At 29.0% G+C, this 15893-nt stretch overlaps 1 protein-coding gene across 7 annotated transcripts in view; it reads right to left on the bottom strand.

Moving 5' to 3' along the window:
• Nucleotides 1-15893, bottom strand: part of LOC107443255 (transmembrane channel-like protein 5) — a 99415-nt gene that overhangs the window by 10895 nt on the left and 72627 nt on the right. For all 7 annotated transcript variants that reach the window (XM_043053601.2, XM_043053597.2, XM_043053598.2 and 4 more), the window contains 3 exons: nt 15080-15238; nt 13109-13187; nt 910-1015 (listed from right to left, as the gene is read on the bottom strand). In XM_043053601.2, coding sequence (XP_042909535.1) covers nt 910-1015; nt 13109-13187; nt 15080-15238 — 344 coding nt within the window. The remainder of the gene's footprint in view (nt 1-909; nt 1016-13108; nt 13188-15079; nt 15239-15893) is intronic.

Here is a 15893-nt window from a genome sequence, read left to right on the forward strand (position 1 = left end):
AAAATAATTAATTTTAATTTTTCTCAGCTTCTAATAAATAAAAACAGTTGAAACTTTAGATTTTTCAATTGAAAAATATGTAGATTTACATGGTATAAAAAAATTCATACCTTATAATTCAATATTTTTTCATCCTCACTTTAATTAAATAATAAAAAATAATAAATAATTATTAAAAATTATTTTTTGCATGGAATTATTTTTGGGTAAATGAGTTTTATGAGAGGTTGCAATTTTTTTTTGAATTGCTTCATTAGTTTTGAAAATATTACTGAAAACACGAAAAGCGAAATTAACATTAAGGGGTACGAACTTTGAATCGCTCTCCTGACCAAACTATGGGGACCACATTTCCCAGATTGCGGCTACCCCCTATATTTTGAAGATAAGAAATCCAAATATGTAAAAAAAAATGCATGTTTATTCAGAGAAAGTACGTTTTTGTGTCTGATTTCGTAACTTAATTAATAGTTAGCACTAATTAATTAGCATATTTGAGGTCACCCCCAGGAACCATTAAGATTGACACTTAGTTCTTGAAAATTCGATCATTAGGACGAAAGTTATTCAGGGTGATATCTTTTTTTTTTGCGGACTGTACAATAAATTATTCTAATGAATGCTTCTAAAAACATCAAAAATCTTCATTTTATTTAAAATAGTTTTGAAATTCAATATTTTTTTAAGGAATATATGAAGTAAACTAAGGATGTTTTCAAAATCGTAGAAGCCATATAGATTTAATGAATATAGAAACAACTATATTTTACGTTATTTTGGTTACTCTTTTTCTCAAATTTAATACACAACTCAGATTAGTTTTAAATTTGAGTACATATTTTAGAAACAAAATCTTTGTATTAAAATAAAAACTAAATAAACAAATAAATTCTACAAGGAACAACTTACCATTATGAGTTTTGACAACTTTATGAGCGTTCTTGGTTCTGTTTTGATAGTGGGCATTGAAAGCTTCATCAAAGAGTTTTAAAAGAAATACTTTATCCTTACTGGCCTGCAATAAAACATCAGATTTTGATTGAAAACTTGTAGAATGAATGAATTAGAGGAATGAACACACCCCCTCCTCTTGACAAAATTTCCATAACAAAATAAATTATATTGATAAATGCAGAATTAAAAATGTTAAGACTACTTTTCATAATTTGTACTTTTTTCAGAAACGTTTGAAGTGAATTGTTTTTTTTTTCTTTTAATTTTTTATTAATATTGGTTTATTTTTATTAATAATATATTAATCTAAACTATAGGATTTGGAACTTTAAAAGAAATAATTTTTTATCATTTTCCAAAAAATTGTTTTTCTCATTTTTATTATTATTTACTTCTAAAATACTTCATTAATTATTTTGAACAGATGTAAATAATTCTAAGCAACTTGTATTTCTTATTTTAATTCTTAATAACTTTTTTCTGGCCAATTACACAAAAATACAATGAATTATTTTTACTCTAAAATTTCAATATCAATAAAAAGAAATGTACATGTGTTTTAAATCATTACAAAACCAAATAACTCAATAGATGAAGTGTATTCAAGAAAAAAAGAGCTGTACCTGTTAATTCTCTAAGAATAAAATCCTTTCGTCTCAAAGAATAATAATAAAAAATAATAAAAAAAAGAAGTGATCTAAAGGGAATTTCATAAACATTTAAATTCAGTACAATGAAGTATGTTAAAAGCAAAACAATATTATAAATTTAAAATATATAATTATGTACTGTTAAAATGGTCTTTGAAACAAAATAATGAAGCTGCAGACAGTTTTTATAAAAACAAAATAAACAATTTAATCCCTCCAAAACAAATTCAAAATTTAAATTTAAAAAAATCTTTAATTTTGGTTTAAAAATAGCTAAAAAATTAATGAATGCAACAATAAAATATTTACATTAGGACGCTTTTAAAAAATTTAATAGACCTTCAAAAGAAAAAAAAAAAAAACCATTGAATAAGTAAACTCTTAACTTTGATGTTATGATAGAACATATTTATAAACAAGCAATGGCTGGTGGTCCGCTCCTTTGTCCAAAAACATTATTTTTTTAATAGAAAAAAATGAGACAAAATAAAATACAAAGATAAGCCTTTTATTTATGCTCAATGTAAAAGAGAAACTACAAATATTAAGTAAAAATATGAGGACAGTTATGAGCAAAACTTTTACTTATTTTCATGCAAAAAATAATACCATAGACTACTGAATGCAATAGTTTAGCTTTCTAATGCCTTTTTTTAATCAATTTTTAAGATACTTTGATAAATATGCATAAACTGTGACTACTGAATGTGAATTGTAAAATAGTTTATTCAATTAAGTTCAAATAATTTTTTGTTGATTTTGTCCAATTTTTTTATAAGTTTCATTGTAGAAGTAATAGAACATAATGCATTGTAAGTTATTTCTTTAAAATATAGTACTGACTTTTTTTTTAGATAAAAAACACACATGCTAACTTATGCTAAGAAATATTTTATATGTAGGGATTATGATACTGAAAGTGTTTGGAATAAAATTTTCCTTTAAAAAATTATAATGCAAAAGTCTTGAAAGTAGAAAATATTGTGTTATCAATGTCTTACATCTTATTTAAAGTCTAATATAGATTAAAGTCATGCAGACATGTGATTGCTAGAAGGAGAAATTATCTGACATTTTTTATTAACTTAATGGTTAGTTAGTTTTAATTTCGAATGAAACACTTTTTAATACTACATTTTTTATATACACAGATAAGAACAGTAGAAGGACTTATATAATGCAATTCTCACTAGCCAGCTGTATGGGAAATAACAATGAAATTTGCAATAAATAATTTGCAATTTTTAATTTTATCTAAAGTTGCATTTTGCTCTTTGAAATCTGCATTAAAAATATCGCTATTGAGCATGAATGAGGGGGAAAAAAAAGAGGAGTAGCAAATTATACAACAAAAAATAAGCACCTTTTAAGCACTTCTCAAGCTCTCAAAAAATATTTTTAAGCACTTTAAAAAAATATCATAACAAGGCAGAGCTTTCAAGTTTTTGACAATTGCAGTTTTATATTGTTTTCTTTAAAAAAAAAAAACCTTTTAGCATTGTTTTTGACAATTGTCAAAAATCATGAAATTTTGAATCATGTAAAACGAATGGCGTTTTCATACGCTACGGACTGACAATACGCTGAAATAGATTGGGGTTGAATTAATTGTGAAAACATTGAATAGAACAATATGAACCGTGCCTTTTTGCATAATTCATAGCAAAAATCAGCATGGTAAAGGAAAAAATCTCATTTTGAAAGAGGGGAAATTAAGCACTTTTTTAAAAACACCCAATGAAAAAAGCACCTTTAAGGGCTTTTAAAAACGAAAATAAGCACCTTTAAGCATTTTTTAAAAACGCTACGCACCCTGTAGTAAAAGAAGAAAGAATGTCACTTTAACTGGATTTCACAAAATTTAAATTGTAAATTAGGGGAACACCAAAAAAGTTTTGTCAGAACATAAATTCTTGATAATCTGAAGTCTTTGATTCAATGGTACAATTATAACTAAAATATTTAACTTAGATTTCTCAATTGAATTGTAAGATAATTTTTCTTAACTTAATAACACAATTACTTAATATTATACATTATTTCTTGCTACATTTATTCCTAAAAAATATTTTTAAACAGTTTTAACAAGAGATTTATTGATATGTTTTATCTATGTTTATTATATGCTTTATTTAATTTTTTTTTTGCTGTTTATCATAACTGAATGAATTTATTTTAGAATGTATTATTGCTTAACTCAGTTTAAGAATGAAACTTGAAATAGCAGAATTTTTGAAATCACAAAATTTTGAATTAAAAGCAAAATTCTTACTTTCTATCTGAAAAATTTAAATCTGTACAAACATATTAAAAAAATTTTTTTTTCAGATTAAGATTATTTATTATGTATAAATACATAAGAAAATCCATTTTAATAACTTGTATTTTTAATATTAAAAGTTGACACATTATTAAATATAAAGAAAATATTTAAAATTAATAATGTATAATATGTCTAATATGTATATTTGTCTTACATTCAGTTTAGTTCCTCAGGTGCCTCACTTTTTAAAATTTTCCCCTTGAATATTTTCAAACAACAAAGTGCAAACTAGCAAAAATACAGTAGAAAACCAATTATTTGGGATACTCGGGATCATCGCTATCCAGGATGTCTGAGTTCTTCGGTTTTCTGCATCGACCAAAAAGTCTCGTTAATTTATGTTTTATTGAACCCAAATTACAAGGAAAAAGTGTAACACATTTTAAAATAAGAAAGAAAAAAAAAAGGAAAAGCTCTCTATATTAAAAAAAGAAAAAAAATGGTAGAAAAATAACATTTAAAAGAATAAAAACATTTGCAAGTTTAGAAAAGAAAAAACAAGTTTAAAAAATACAAAATTCACATATTTATTTATTGAAAACAATTAAAATCACAAAATTAAGTAATATAAAACAAAACCAATGAATTAAAAATGCAATGTATTTCATACCTAACTATACGAGGGGGAAAACGATAAAATAAAAGAAACACATATTAACCTAAATAAAAAAACACTTGAAAATAATTGAACAGAAACGATAGTTTAAAAAGACATTAACATAAATATTAAAACCCCAACAACAGCAATGAGATTGGCCAAAAGTCAAAAAAGCTGAATTTCCACCCGAGTAAATTTTACAAGTGTGCAATCGTTTAATAATAAATTCCAGACAATTTAAGATAATAAATAACTATGTGTTGACATAAAATTGTGTACCAATTTATTAATATATGAATGATTACATCGATACTTAACATTTAGTAAAAAGTAAAATTACCAATAGAAAAAATAAAGCTAGAAATTATATTTTTCTTCAGTTCACATAAAGGAGACAATTATTACTAGAGAAACTGCCTGGTTTAGCAAATTAAAACTACTGAGAACATACATTAACATTCTCTTTCTTCCAATAAATACTATTACAAGATTTATAACAAATATATCAGTAACATGACTTTTTAAATTATTTAGAAAAGAAACTTTTACAATTAGAATCACTATGTTCATATTATAATCTAATCTAGCTAGAGCCCTGTGAAACACGTCAATAACTGTGAAGTAGAAACATATAGTAACTCCTTAACATACAAAAAGTGCTATTTTAGTTTGAAAATTACATGATAATCAACAGCTGTTTAGATAATTATTTTTCCTCTGATAAGAATTTTGCATTTCATAGCATAAGCAGTAGCAGCATTATTTCTTAAATTTTGGTACTGAGTAACGCTTTCCAAAAAAAAAATTTGAATAACTTTTTAAGTGATTGCTTTTGTTTGCCATATCTTTTAAGTTTGCTATATTTTTATTTTTTTACTTTTGTTTAATTTGCTGCAAATGCTTCACGTTTTACAAAACAGGCAAAAAATCCTTTAAAAAGGTCAAATTGCTCGTATTACAGCTTGTGAATGAGGGGAAACAGATTGGTGATCAATTTAGTCGTTAGCCCATCTTCAAACACATTTTAACAAATCTTATTTTTTCTTTCTTTACCTGCCTGTGTCACATTCTTCTTTGGAAGCACAGAATGTAAGTTTTGAATATGCCTTCTTCTTCTTCTGCCCCTTACAGGCCTTGGCTGCCTCAACCACGCATAGCCTCCAACGCCTCCTATCCATGGCGACTTTTTTCCAATTGTTAATCTTTATTACTTTGAGATTTTTAGTAGTGTCATCCAGCCATCTAATTGGAGGTCTTCCTCTGGTCTGAGATCCAAAAGGATTTTTAAAGGTGGCGATTCGTACTGCATTGGATACCTCTCCAGATATGGCCAAGCCACCTTAATCTGTTGCTTAGGATGACCTGCACTATCTGTGGCTGTCCATAGAGTCTATATAATTCAAAGTTGTATCTCATTCACCAACAGCCTCTTTCCTGTACTGGGTCAAAAATATTTCTAAGGATTTTTCTTTCAAAAACACCAAGAGTACGCTAAGTGTCTGCATTTAGTGTCCATGTTTCACTTGCATAGAGCAATACAGGTAGAATAAGAGTCTTATAAATTTTAATTTTTTGACTGATTAGGCTTGATCTTAATTGCTTTCTAGTCCAAAGAAACACTTGTTTGCCATTTTAATTCGGTTGTCTACTTCTGTTTCTATGCTGTTTTGGTCATTGATCATTGTTCCAAGGTATTTGAATTCATTAACCTTTTCAAAGGTGTAACCATTTATGAATAAAGGATCATGATTTACAGTTGTGGTTAAAGATTCCATAAATTTAGTTTTATCTTCGTTGATGGTAAGGCCCATATTTGTGGCAGAAATTTCAAGAGCCAGAAAGGCCTCTCTCACTGCTCTCTCTGACCTTCCTATGACATCGATGTCATCGGCATATGCCAGAAATTGAACTGATCTATTCCAAAGGGTGCCTTTTTGGTCTAATCTACTATCTCTGATACACTTCTTCAGAGCTAGAATAAAGAGTAGACAGGCGAGGGAATCCCCCTGATGCAGGCCTCTCTCTGTTGAAAATGGTTCCGATAATTGATTTTGAATTTTAACCCTGCATCTTATATTACTTGGTGAAGCTCTGGTTAAGTTAATGAGTATAGTAGGGATCCCAAATTCGGCCATTGCTTCCAGTAGTTTATCTCTCTTTATGCTGTCACAAGCAGCTTTAAAGTCTATAAATAAATGAAAAGTTTTATATATACTAATAACTGACAACAGAAAAACAGTTACCAGTACTAGTTACTATACGTTACAGTAACTAGTGAAAGAAAAACTTACCTCTTACAAGAATTGCGATAATTGATTTTAAAATCGCGTGAATACAAATAGCGATCTTGGATTTTAAAATCGAGTGAATATGAATTGATAATGTATTTTGAAATCACGTGAATATGAAACTCGATATTCGATTTTAAAAATGAGAAAATTCAAACAACGTTATAGTATTTTTAAATCGCGTAAATACGAATCACGATTCATAATTTTTAGATCGTGTGAATGCGAATCCCAATGCCTTATTTTAAAATCACATATAAATATGAAGATCGAAGTTTAATAATACAGTACAGAACCTCCTTTCTGGAAATCAGAAAACCGGAACGAAATTCAATAAATGTTCCTGCTATTTAAAATAATAATAATTTTTTTCATCATAAGATTCTAGGATTTTTCTTTCTCTTTTCAAAGATGTTTACTTTACTATTATTTCAGAAATAATCATTAGTTCCCTACACTTTCAAGAGAAGTAAGAATCTTGTACTAAATATCATCAATCATTCCCTTCCTCACCCCCTACATAGTTGTTTCTTTTCAATCATAGCTCAGTGAGAAGGGGTGACTCATTGAACAACTTATCATCTGGCCCTTAAACAAGGGGAGTCATTACTACCAGCTTCTCACAATAGGAGTCATCATGTTTGTTGATTGCTTATAGTCTAAGAGAGTTAAAAACAAATAATTTTATTTGTCTTCTTTGATTCTTAGAAATTTCTTAAAGTGCTCCTTACAGGGACTGCAGAACTCCTATTTTTCCTATTATCTCTGTACCCCTTTTTTTTCTGTTATTTTAAACTTTTTCTTACTTTTTAAAAAATTATCTGACACTTCTGCTATTCCCCCTTTTAACATAGTGACAGCAAAGAAACAGGAATAATGACTCAAGGTCAGGTATTGCAACTGCACCTGTTTTTCAATTCATTCATTTTGAATGGGGTGTGAGGAGGGGGTAGAGCATAAATTCTTTTTATTGTCAGCTTCTGTATGGGCGTGTCAATTTATGTTTAACTGGAGTGGAGGAGAAATAAAATCCCTCAGCTAAATAAGGAATAAGATTGTGATGCATGTGTTTTTCCTTCTGATTTCAATTAATGTTTTAGCAAAATGTTGAAACCCAAGTTAAACTCTTCTAGATAGTAATCACGGGCCAGAAATACGGTGATATTGTTGCAGAACGTTCAAGAGTTTTTTGCTAAAAGATTTTTCCTTTGGGAAGTAAAAAAGTTTTCATTTCTTTTCTGCAGAAATTTTCAAAAGATTTTCTTTTCATCCAGAATTATATTCAAACGATGCCTTACTCGCATATAGGAGGGTCAAGAAATGCTCACGATTTTTCTCTTCTCATTTGAGAATAATAAAGAATAATTAAATAAAAAATTGTGTTTTTCCTTTGTCCAGAAATTTTCGAAGGATTCCTTTTTTTCCCATCCAGAATTATATTCAAACGATGTATTTCTCACGCATAGGAGGGGAAAGAATGCTCGCGATTTTTCTCTTCTCATTTGAGAATAAATAAAGAAAAATTAAGTAAAAAAATATTTTTTTCTTTTCACCAGAAATTTCTGAAAGATTATTTTTTTAATATTCAAACGATGCCTTACTCGCACATAGGAGGGAAAAGAAATGCTCCTGATTTTTCCATCCCTTTTTTTGTTCATTTTATATTAAGCCTGTATATATTTCTATTTCTTTATTCTTTTTCCTTTTTATCTTATTAAGCTTATGTGTATTACTTTATCGTTTTTTCTTCTTTTTAAAATTATTTTTAAATAATTTTTTTTTTAGTTGGGTCTGACAAAAAAAAAACGTTTTATTGTAGCGATTCAGAAAACCAGAAAAACCAGTTATCCGGAATAGCGATGGTCCCGATCGTTCCGGATAATCGGTTCTCAACTGTATAACCACATGAGCAAATCACGATATCGGATTTTAAACTCACGTGAATACGAATCGCTACATAGGATTTTAAAAACACATAAATACAAATTGTGATATTGGATTTTTAAATCTCGTAAATAAGAATCGCAATATAGGATATTTAAATCGCAAGAATAAGAATAAAAGTATTAGCAGATTCCGGACTTGGGACACATAAAAGGCTTGCTTGATGCAGTGATGTCTTAATTACGAAAATACGAGTTATCTGGCGGGCGGGTAAAACGCGCTTATCTTCTGCGCATAAAAGCAGAGAAAATAGCCAAAATAAGTAAAAATGCAGAAGGGTTGGCAGCAATGTAATTTGAATTTTCTCTTTATCTTTGAAAATCGGAAATAAATATCATTATTTAAATTCAGCGGCTAAATTTTCTGAAAAAGCGGAATACTTATTAAAAAAAAGTAAACTTTCAGATAATCAGAGTTTTCGATAAAAAGGCTGAAATTCGAGACAAAAGAGGAAATACGCCAAAAAGCGGAAAAATCTCATCCCTGCAACAAGGCAGGATATTATAAGATTAACTGAATTGTTTTAAAAAAAATATTTAATCATAACATTTATGAACAAAAAGAATTTATTTATTGTGAAAAGAAAAAAAGACTCAAATGTAGTGGAATCAGAAATGTATCACTTTAAAAAAAAGAAAACTGCAAACTGCGTCATAAAATAATCGTCTGCTATTAGTAATAAATAATTGTATGCTTAGATTAATAAACAATCTTCTTTTTTTTTAAAAAAAAACAGACAATATTTAACAAAAACAGACGCGATTTGTGATTCCACCTTAAGAAAAACTTGCAAATGATACCGCACTTCTAAAGAATCAGAATTTATTCAAAAGAAAAATATTATTTCGTTAATTGATGTCAAATAGATAAATATATTATACATAATAAATAATGTATTATCTGAAATTATAAAACAATTTGTCAAAATAAATCAAGGATAACAAAAACTGAGTAACTAAAGTGGATTTAAAATAAATCTAACAATACTCAGAAGTTTCGTTTCAAGTTCCTTAACTCAGGCATACAATTGACAACACTTAGATACTGTTATGAATAATAGAAGAATCTTAAAAATGCACCTAATGATGATTGTTTCGGAAAAAAATTGGATTTTCTCTAATCCCCTATTGCGTGAGAGCAAATAAGGCTATTACGAAAAGCGGAAGAGTGAAATTCAATTTGATCGAGTGTCGAATTCTCGGACAATGACGATTCCCGGTTTTGGGGTAAAATTGCATTTCCCCCTAACAATTCACTAAAATTTTTTCAGAAGCTCGTTTTTCCTGACTATTTCCGGGTCTTATGAATCTGTCATTTTACTTTCCGAGAATATCGTCGTTAAATTTCCGAATTTTCATTCCAGATTCTAAATTTAAAATGATCCCAGTTTAGAAAAAGATTCATACTTTTTTCTTATTTTATTTTTGTTTTCAAAACTTCATGTTCTTATAAGGAGTGGCAAAACTTCGTCGCGCTTTAAATGAAATGTTCCCAAATTTTTTTCTTATTTAATCCACTTTAAATAATGAGTTAAAAAAAAAAAAACTAACCACTCAAATTTGGATTCCAACGAATGTTCTATAACTCTCTTTCGAATCATTAAATGCTAGCCTAATGGTTGTTTTTTTTTATGCCCCCCCACTAGCACAGCCAATTATGTTAATAATTTACTAAATTATAATTACAAAATTCTGATTATTTTTTAAACGATTAAATTCTGCTTAACTATATTCCTACTTTATTATTGAATAAAAAATATCCGTTTTTTAATCGTTTTCATATTTCCATTTTACTTTTTCTTAGATAAGTATGGGGATATATTTTTCTTTTTTATTTCTCTTTCATTTTCTGTTCACTGATATGAGTGTGCAATGCATTTTCCCCACCCCCTCGTAAATCAAAGAGAAAAAGAAATCAGCATGCCACTCCTTTAAATTTGATTGACGGCAGCATATCAAAAAAATTATTCTTTCTGACACACGTGAGAAAATAAAAAATTTGTCTCTTCCCTGTCCTTCTCGACCAAAAGATCTTCAAGGTCACGGAAGAAATGAAGTTTCTCAGGACAAACGGTAAGAAAAATCCACCCTTCCCCTCATTTTTCTCTACTCAACTTCAAGAATGAGTCAAATTTCCGCTTTTTTTCTTTAATCGATCTAGTTCAAAATGGTGGGAAAACTGAGCAAAATACCCCCGTTTTATGGTCTCCCGGATACTGGATAAATGGTTCGCTACTGTATTTTCAATCTATTCGTGTTTTGATTTCCCCAGTATATATTTCTATCTAAACAAGCTAGGAAGTTCTCAAGGAAAGTAAAACTATTTTTCAATAAAATATTCATTCTAAATTAAACCATTATTAAAAATTAAGGTCAAAATTATGACATTTATTTTACCCTGTATAATTTCTACAGAATAGTAGAAAAAAGTGTTTATGGTCTATATATAAAAATTACATTCAAAGAATTTTTTCATCTCGCGGCTTTTTTTACACACACTGTTAAAGGAAAGTTCATCAAAATAACGACATCAAAGTAAGCGGTTCCAAATTTTGGTGCATCGTCTAGTTTACTCATTTGGACAAAATATGACATCAGCGTATGCATCAACACTTTTATCAATGTAGGTTCTCTAGGAACATGAAATAAAATGTCACAACTTTAGTGAATAATAATGATAGAGTGCGTTATAAAATCTATGAAGTTGAATGTGATTTCAAGAAGTAGGGATTCAATTATATTTTCAAATAAACAAATTAAAGAATGTAAATTACGGCAACCTAGGCCAATGAGCCCATACGCCAATTGTAAGATGCCTCATGGCCTTGACAGAACCCAGCCCAGTTTATATACAAGCAATACGCAGACAACGGGCAAGGCCCCGAGTCACGCAAGAATAAATGCACCATAGCTGCGATCGAGAGCAAAGGAGGCCCGACAAAGACCAAGGAGCAAGTTTCTGCTCCAAAACCTGATGAGCGGCAGTGCCAAACCCCCTGTAGACGCAGTCAAAACTGGGTCGACAGCAGGAAGACCGCTGCCCTCCTGCGATCCATCGAGCGGTCCCAAGCCTGGAAGGCCCTAAACCACATACTTTATTAATTTAGAAAATACAAAATTGAAACAAAGTAAAACACAAAGCAAAATAGGATAGTTAATCCTATTTTGCTTATTAAGTTGGATCCGTACTGCTTATTCGTCTCGTGACAATTGATGCACTTTGGTTTATTTTTGCATGATGCCGCACGGTCTGCTTCATCACATGTGGAGTAAGTTTCAGTGTGGTAGCAGTCTTTGGCCATGTGACCGAGCCTGTTGCAACTATAGAATCAGAGTGGTCTTAGGTACTCTTTGACTCTGTAATTTCTCCAACCAACATAGACTCCTTCTTGCGCTAGAATCTTTTTAAAACTCTTTGCCTTCATTGCAAAGAGCACACCCTTCTTAGCTTTGATTGGGAATGCGACCTCAAGGTCTCCTTCTTTAATGTCATAATTGTTGGCTTTTGGGGAGGCCCTCTTTGGTCATCCTCTCTAGTAGCTCGAAAATTATAAAATGCGGTTTGCGTCTAATAGGCACTTCACAGAGCATTCATTTGCCAAGGTCTATTTCAATTTTCTCTTTCAAGATTGCCAAGTCTTGTCTGGTCTCTAATTCGACCATTAGTTCACCTATCTGTGTCTTTTTCAGCTCTTTGACCTTTAGTTCAATTTCATCTGGATCAATTTTCTCCTTTACAGCCTCTTCCATTGCCTATGGAGTAGAGTTCTCCTTTGTCTTGATCACGAATATGTGTTTTTTAGCTTTTTTCGAGAGATGTGCTTCCCGGCCAATTTGATTGCTTCTGCATATGTCTTCTCTTTCTTTCTTTTACTGTTCTGCTGAATCATTTCAGTTAAAGCTCTTTCGGCCTCAATTTGCGCACCCTTGGTGTACGAAAGAAGTCCGTTTTGATTTGACTTATTCAGGACAAACTCTTGCATAATACTCATAATTTTCTAGACTGCAGCCGCTGTAAAGGATTTCTCCTTTAGTTCATTAAGATTTCTACTCATTTTTTCTCTAACAGGCACTGCGCTGTAGTCGACAACTCTTTTTGCTTTTCCTCGAAGGAGGACACGAAATCTTCAGGCGGGCCGAAATCGTCTTCATCCGAGCTCTCGATCATTCTATCTCAATCAGTCGGCTCTATCCTCTATTTCAATTTCTTGTCCACCAACAAATAAACAAATTAAAAGAAACAAAGAATAAAGTGAAAAAACTAGACTTAATGCAAAACCCAGAGGGATAAGGTCTACATTGATTAGGTAATAAAACATTGTAAATAAAAAGTAGAGATGTATTTTACTCACCAATATAAGAGTTTCTCTTATTTTTTTGATGACTGAAATATGAGCATTTGCCTGAGCTCTCATGTAATGAACTGCAAGACTGAAATTTAGAAACAGAAAATAATGAATAAAATAACTTAGTACGGAATAACAAAAATATAGTTACAAACAAAGCACTCACGAAAAAATAAAACTAATATTTCCCAGCCTCTTTATTTTTTTTTTGCCAGTACACTTATAGAGCCAATTTTCAAAAGTTTAAATAAAAAAGTTAACAGTTTAATAAATTTGTGAGACTTGAAAAAATGTCTACATAGAATTTTTTTTCCAAAAATATAAAAAGCGCGGTTTAAATAAAAATTCCCAATTTATTTAAAAATAAAAAGAATCAGATTTATTTGATTCAAATCAGAATTTTTAATATTTAAATCAAATTTTAAATTTTTTTTTAATGTACCAGTCAAATTATCAGATAAAGTTTAGTAACAGTGCTTAAAATAATTTAAAAACAATAACATAGTTAAAATAGTTGATATTTCTAACTAAAATTTTTCAAAAATTATTTTTTAATTACTATGAACTTATCACTGAATAAATAAAATCATGGTTATTTTTGTTTAAGCTAAATATCCTAAAACTTTAAAGACTGGGAGGCAATTTGTCAATTAGATATTTAATTAAGAGCTAATTAGTTAAGATCAAAATAAATAAAAGAAAAAAAATATTGCAAGTCTTTCTTCACTATTGGTAAACACTAACTACACATTTAATATGTTTTAAAAGTATTCAAATAAGCACAAAACAAAAAGTTAAGACGTGTTTATAAACATAATATTTCAATTATACTCCTTTTTCATCTGCAAAAGAGTGGATTGAAAAAATCTTTTAAAGAAACCATCCTGGGCTGTTGTGTCACCAATGATGATGCAGCAAATTATTTCACACACAGGGAATGGAAAATTATAATTTATCAGTTTAATGTTATCCATTTTCTCCAATTATTCATTTATTAGTCTATTTTGAAATATTATAATTAACCCTTTTATTATTTCTTTGGAAAAACCTTTTCTTTCAATGAAGTTAGAGTTTTAAAAGAATCCCACCCTAAATAATATATATTAATGAATTATTTAAAAATAAAAAAATCAGTTTAAACAATAATTTTCTTTTAAAAAATCGCAGTTGAATTAAATCAATGATTTAAATTAAATTATTCAAATCATGCCGATATTGAAGTATTTAAACAATATTTATGAATTGCCCATGATGGTGAAGTATTTAATGTACGATTAAGGAATATAGAGTTAGGTACCGCTCTTGTAAATATGAATTTAAAATTAAATATTTTTTCATAACTCAAAACTCATGAAAATGCTAAAAAAAACCTAACAAATAAATTAACAAGTGTCATTTTTTTTTTAAAAAAGAAAAAAATATTTAAAGTGATAACTAATAATAACAAAACTCTTTTAATCAGGTACATCTCTCTTTAGACCTCTATTTCATAAAATATTTTTGCTGACCAAAATAATATATTTTTTAAGAAAAGAAAATTTTAACTGTTTCTCTATTTTCAATTGAAATTTAGGAATCATTTTTTGTCCCAGTCCTAAAATAGATAGATTGATAGTGCAGGATACTTGTAAAGAAGCTCTGATTGAGAAAAACGTGCTAATTTAATTAATAAAAAAATTATACATATTTACTGATCTTGAATACAGCTAATATTACATCAAAATTGATTGCAGTATACCATTTTGTAATGACTATTTTAAATGTAATAAATTGACAATAAAAAAAATTGGTAGATACTTGTTAAAATCTTATTCTTTTGCTAACTAAAAATGCTAAATAATAGAAAAAAATTTTGCTACCCCAAAATTTTTTTCGAATTTCAAACATTTTCATTTACAAAATAAAAACAAAACCATTTTAAAAGCTCTTTCAAAATAACCTCAAGCTTTGGGTGAGAGAAATGCAGAGAGAACTCACCACAAGGCACAAAAGACAGCAACCAGAACACTTGGAGCGGTGATATATTTCACAATGTCTGCAACAACGTTACCCACTTTGCCCCCTAAGATCGTACTCCGTAAGGCTTCTCCCACAGTATCAAAATTCTTGAAGGGGCCACAATCCGACGTTTCCAATCTGAAAAAGAACAACCAGCTGATATTCATAATTAAGAAACATGTTTATTTTTTTATTATTAATCAAATGCCAAAAGGGAATAATAGTTTAGTTCATTAAATATATTTCAATTATGAATTTCTCTTGAATTTTGTCTAGCTGGGAATCAAATACAGTCGGACCTCTATTTAACGTAGTCGCTAAATCCCGAAAAAAAGTTCGTTATATGGAAAATTCGTTAAATAGACAATCAACTTTTGAAATACTTACACAACACAAAACAGGTTTTAAATTCATAAACACTAGAAATAATTAAAATTGCAATGGATACAACTTTATTTTGTAAATTATTATCTATTATTTATTTTATAAATCTTAACCATAAAAGAATTCTGCAAAGAAAGTAAGAATAGAACAAAATGTTATCCAGTGTTACACTATCATGCTACATATATTATAAAAGTAATTTTAAACATACATTATCTCATGTGTTCTTAATTTTAATTGCTACTGATAAAATCCGTTAATTTTGTCTGAGTTTTTCGTTTGAAAAAGTGTTTTTTCTCAGAATAAAGGTTGTGCATTTTTGTAATGCACCAAAAACTCCTTCATGCGTATTCTTCTCAAACTGCAATCCACGTCAAATTGTTTAAAATGATTTTAACATTTCATCATA

This window comes from Parasteatoda tepidariorum, chromosome 6 (assembly GCF_043381705.1).
Source record: "Parasteatoda tepidariorum isolate YZ-2023 chromosome 6, CAS_Ptep_4.0, whole genome shotgun sequence".
Lineage (NCBI taxonomy): Eukaryota > Metazoa > Arthropoda > Arachnida > Araneae > Theridiidae > Parasteatoda > Parasteatoda tepidariorum.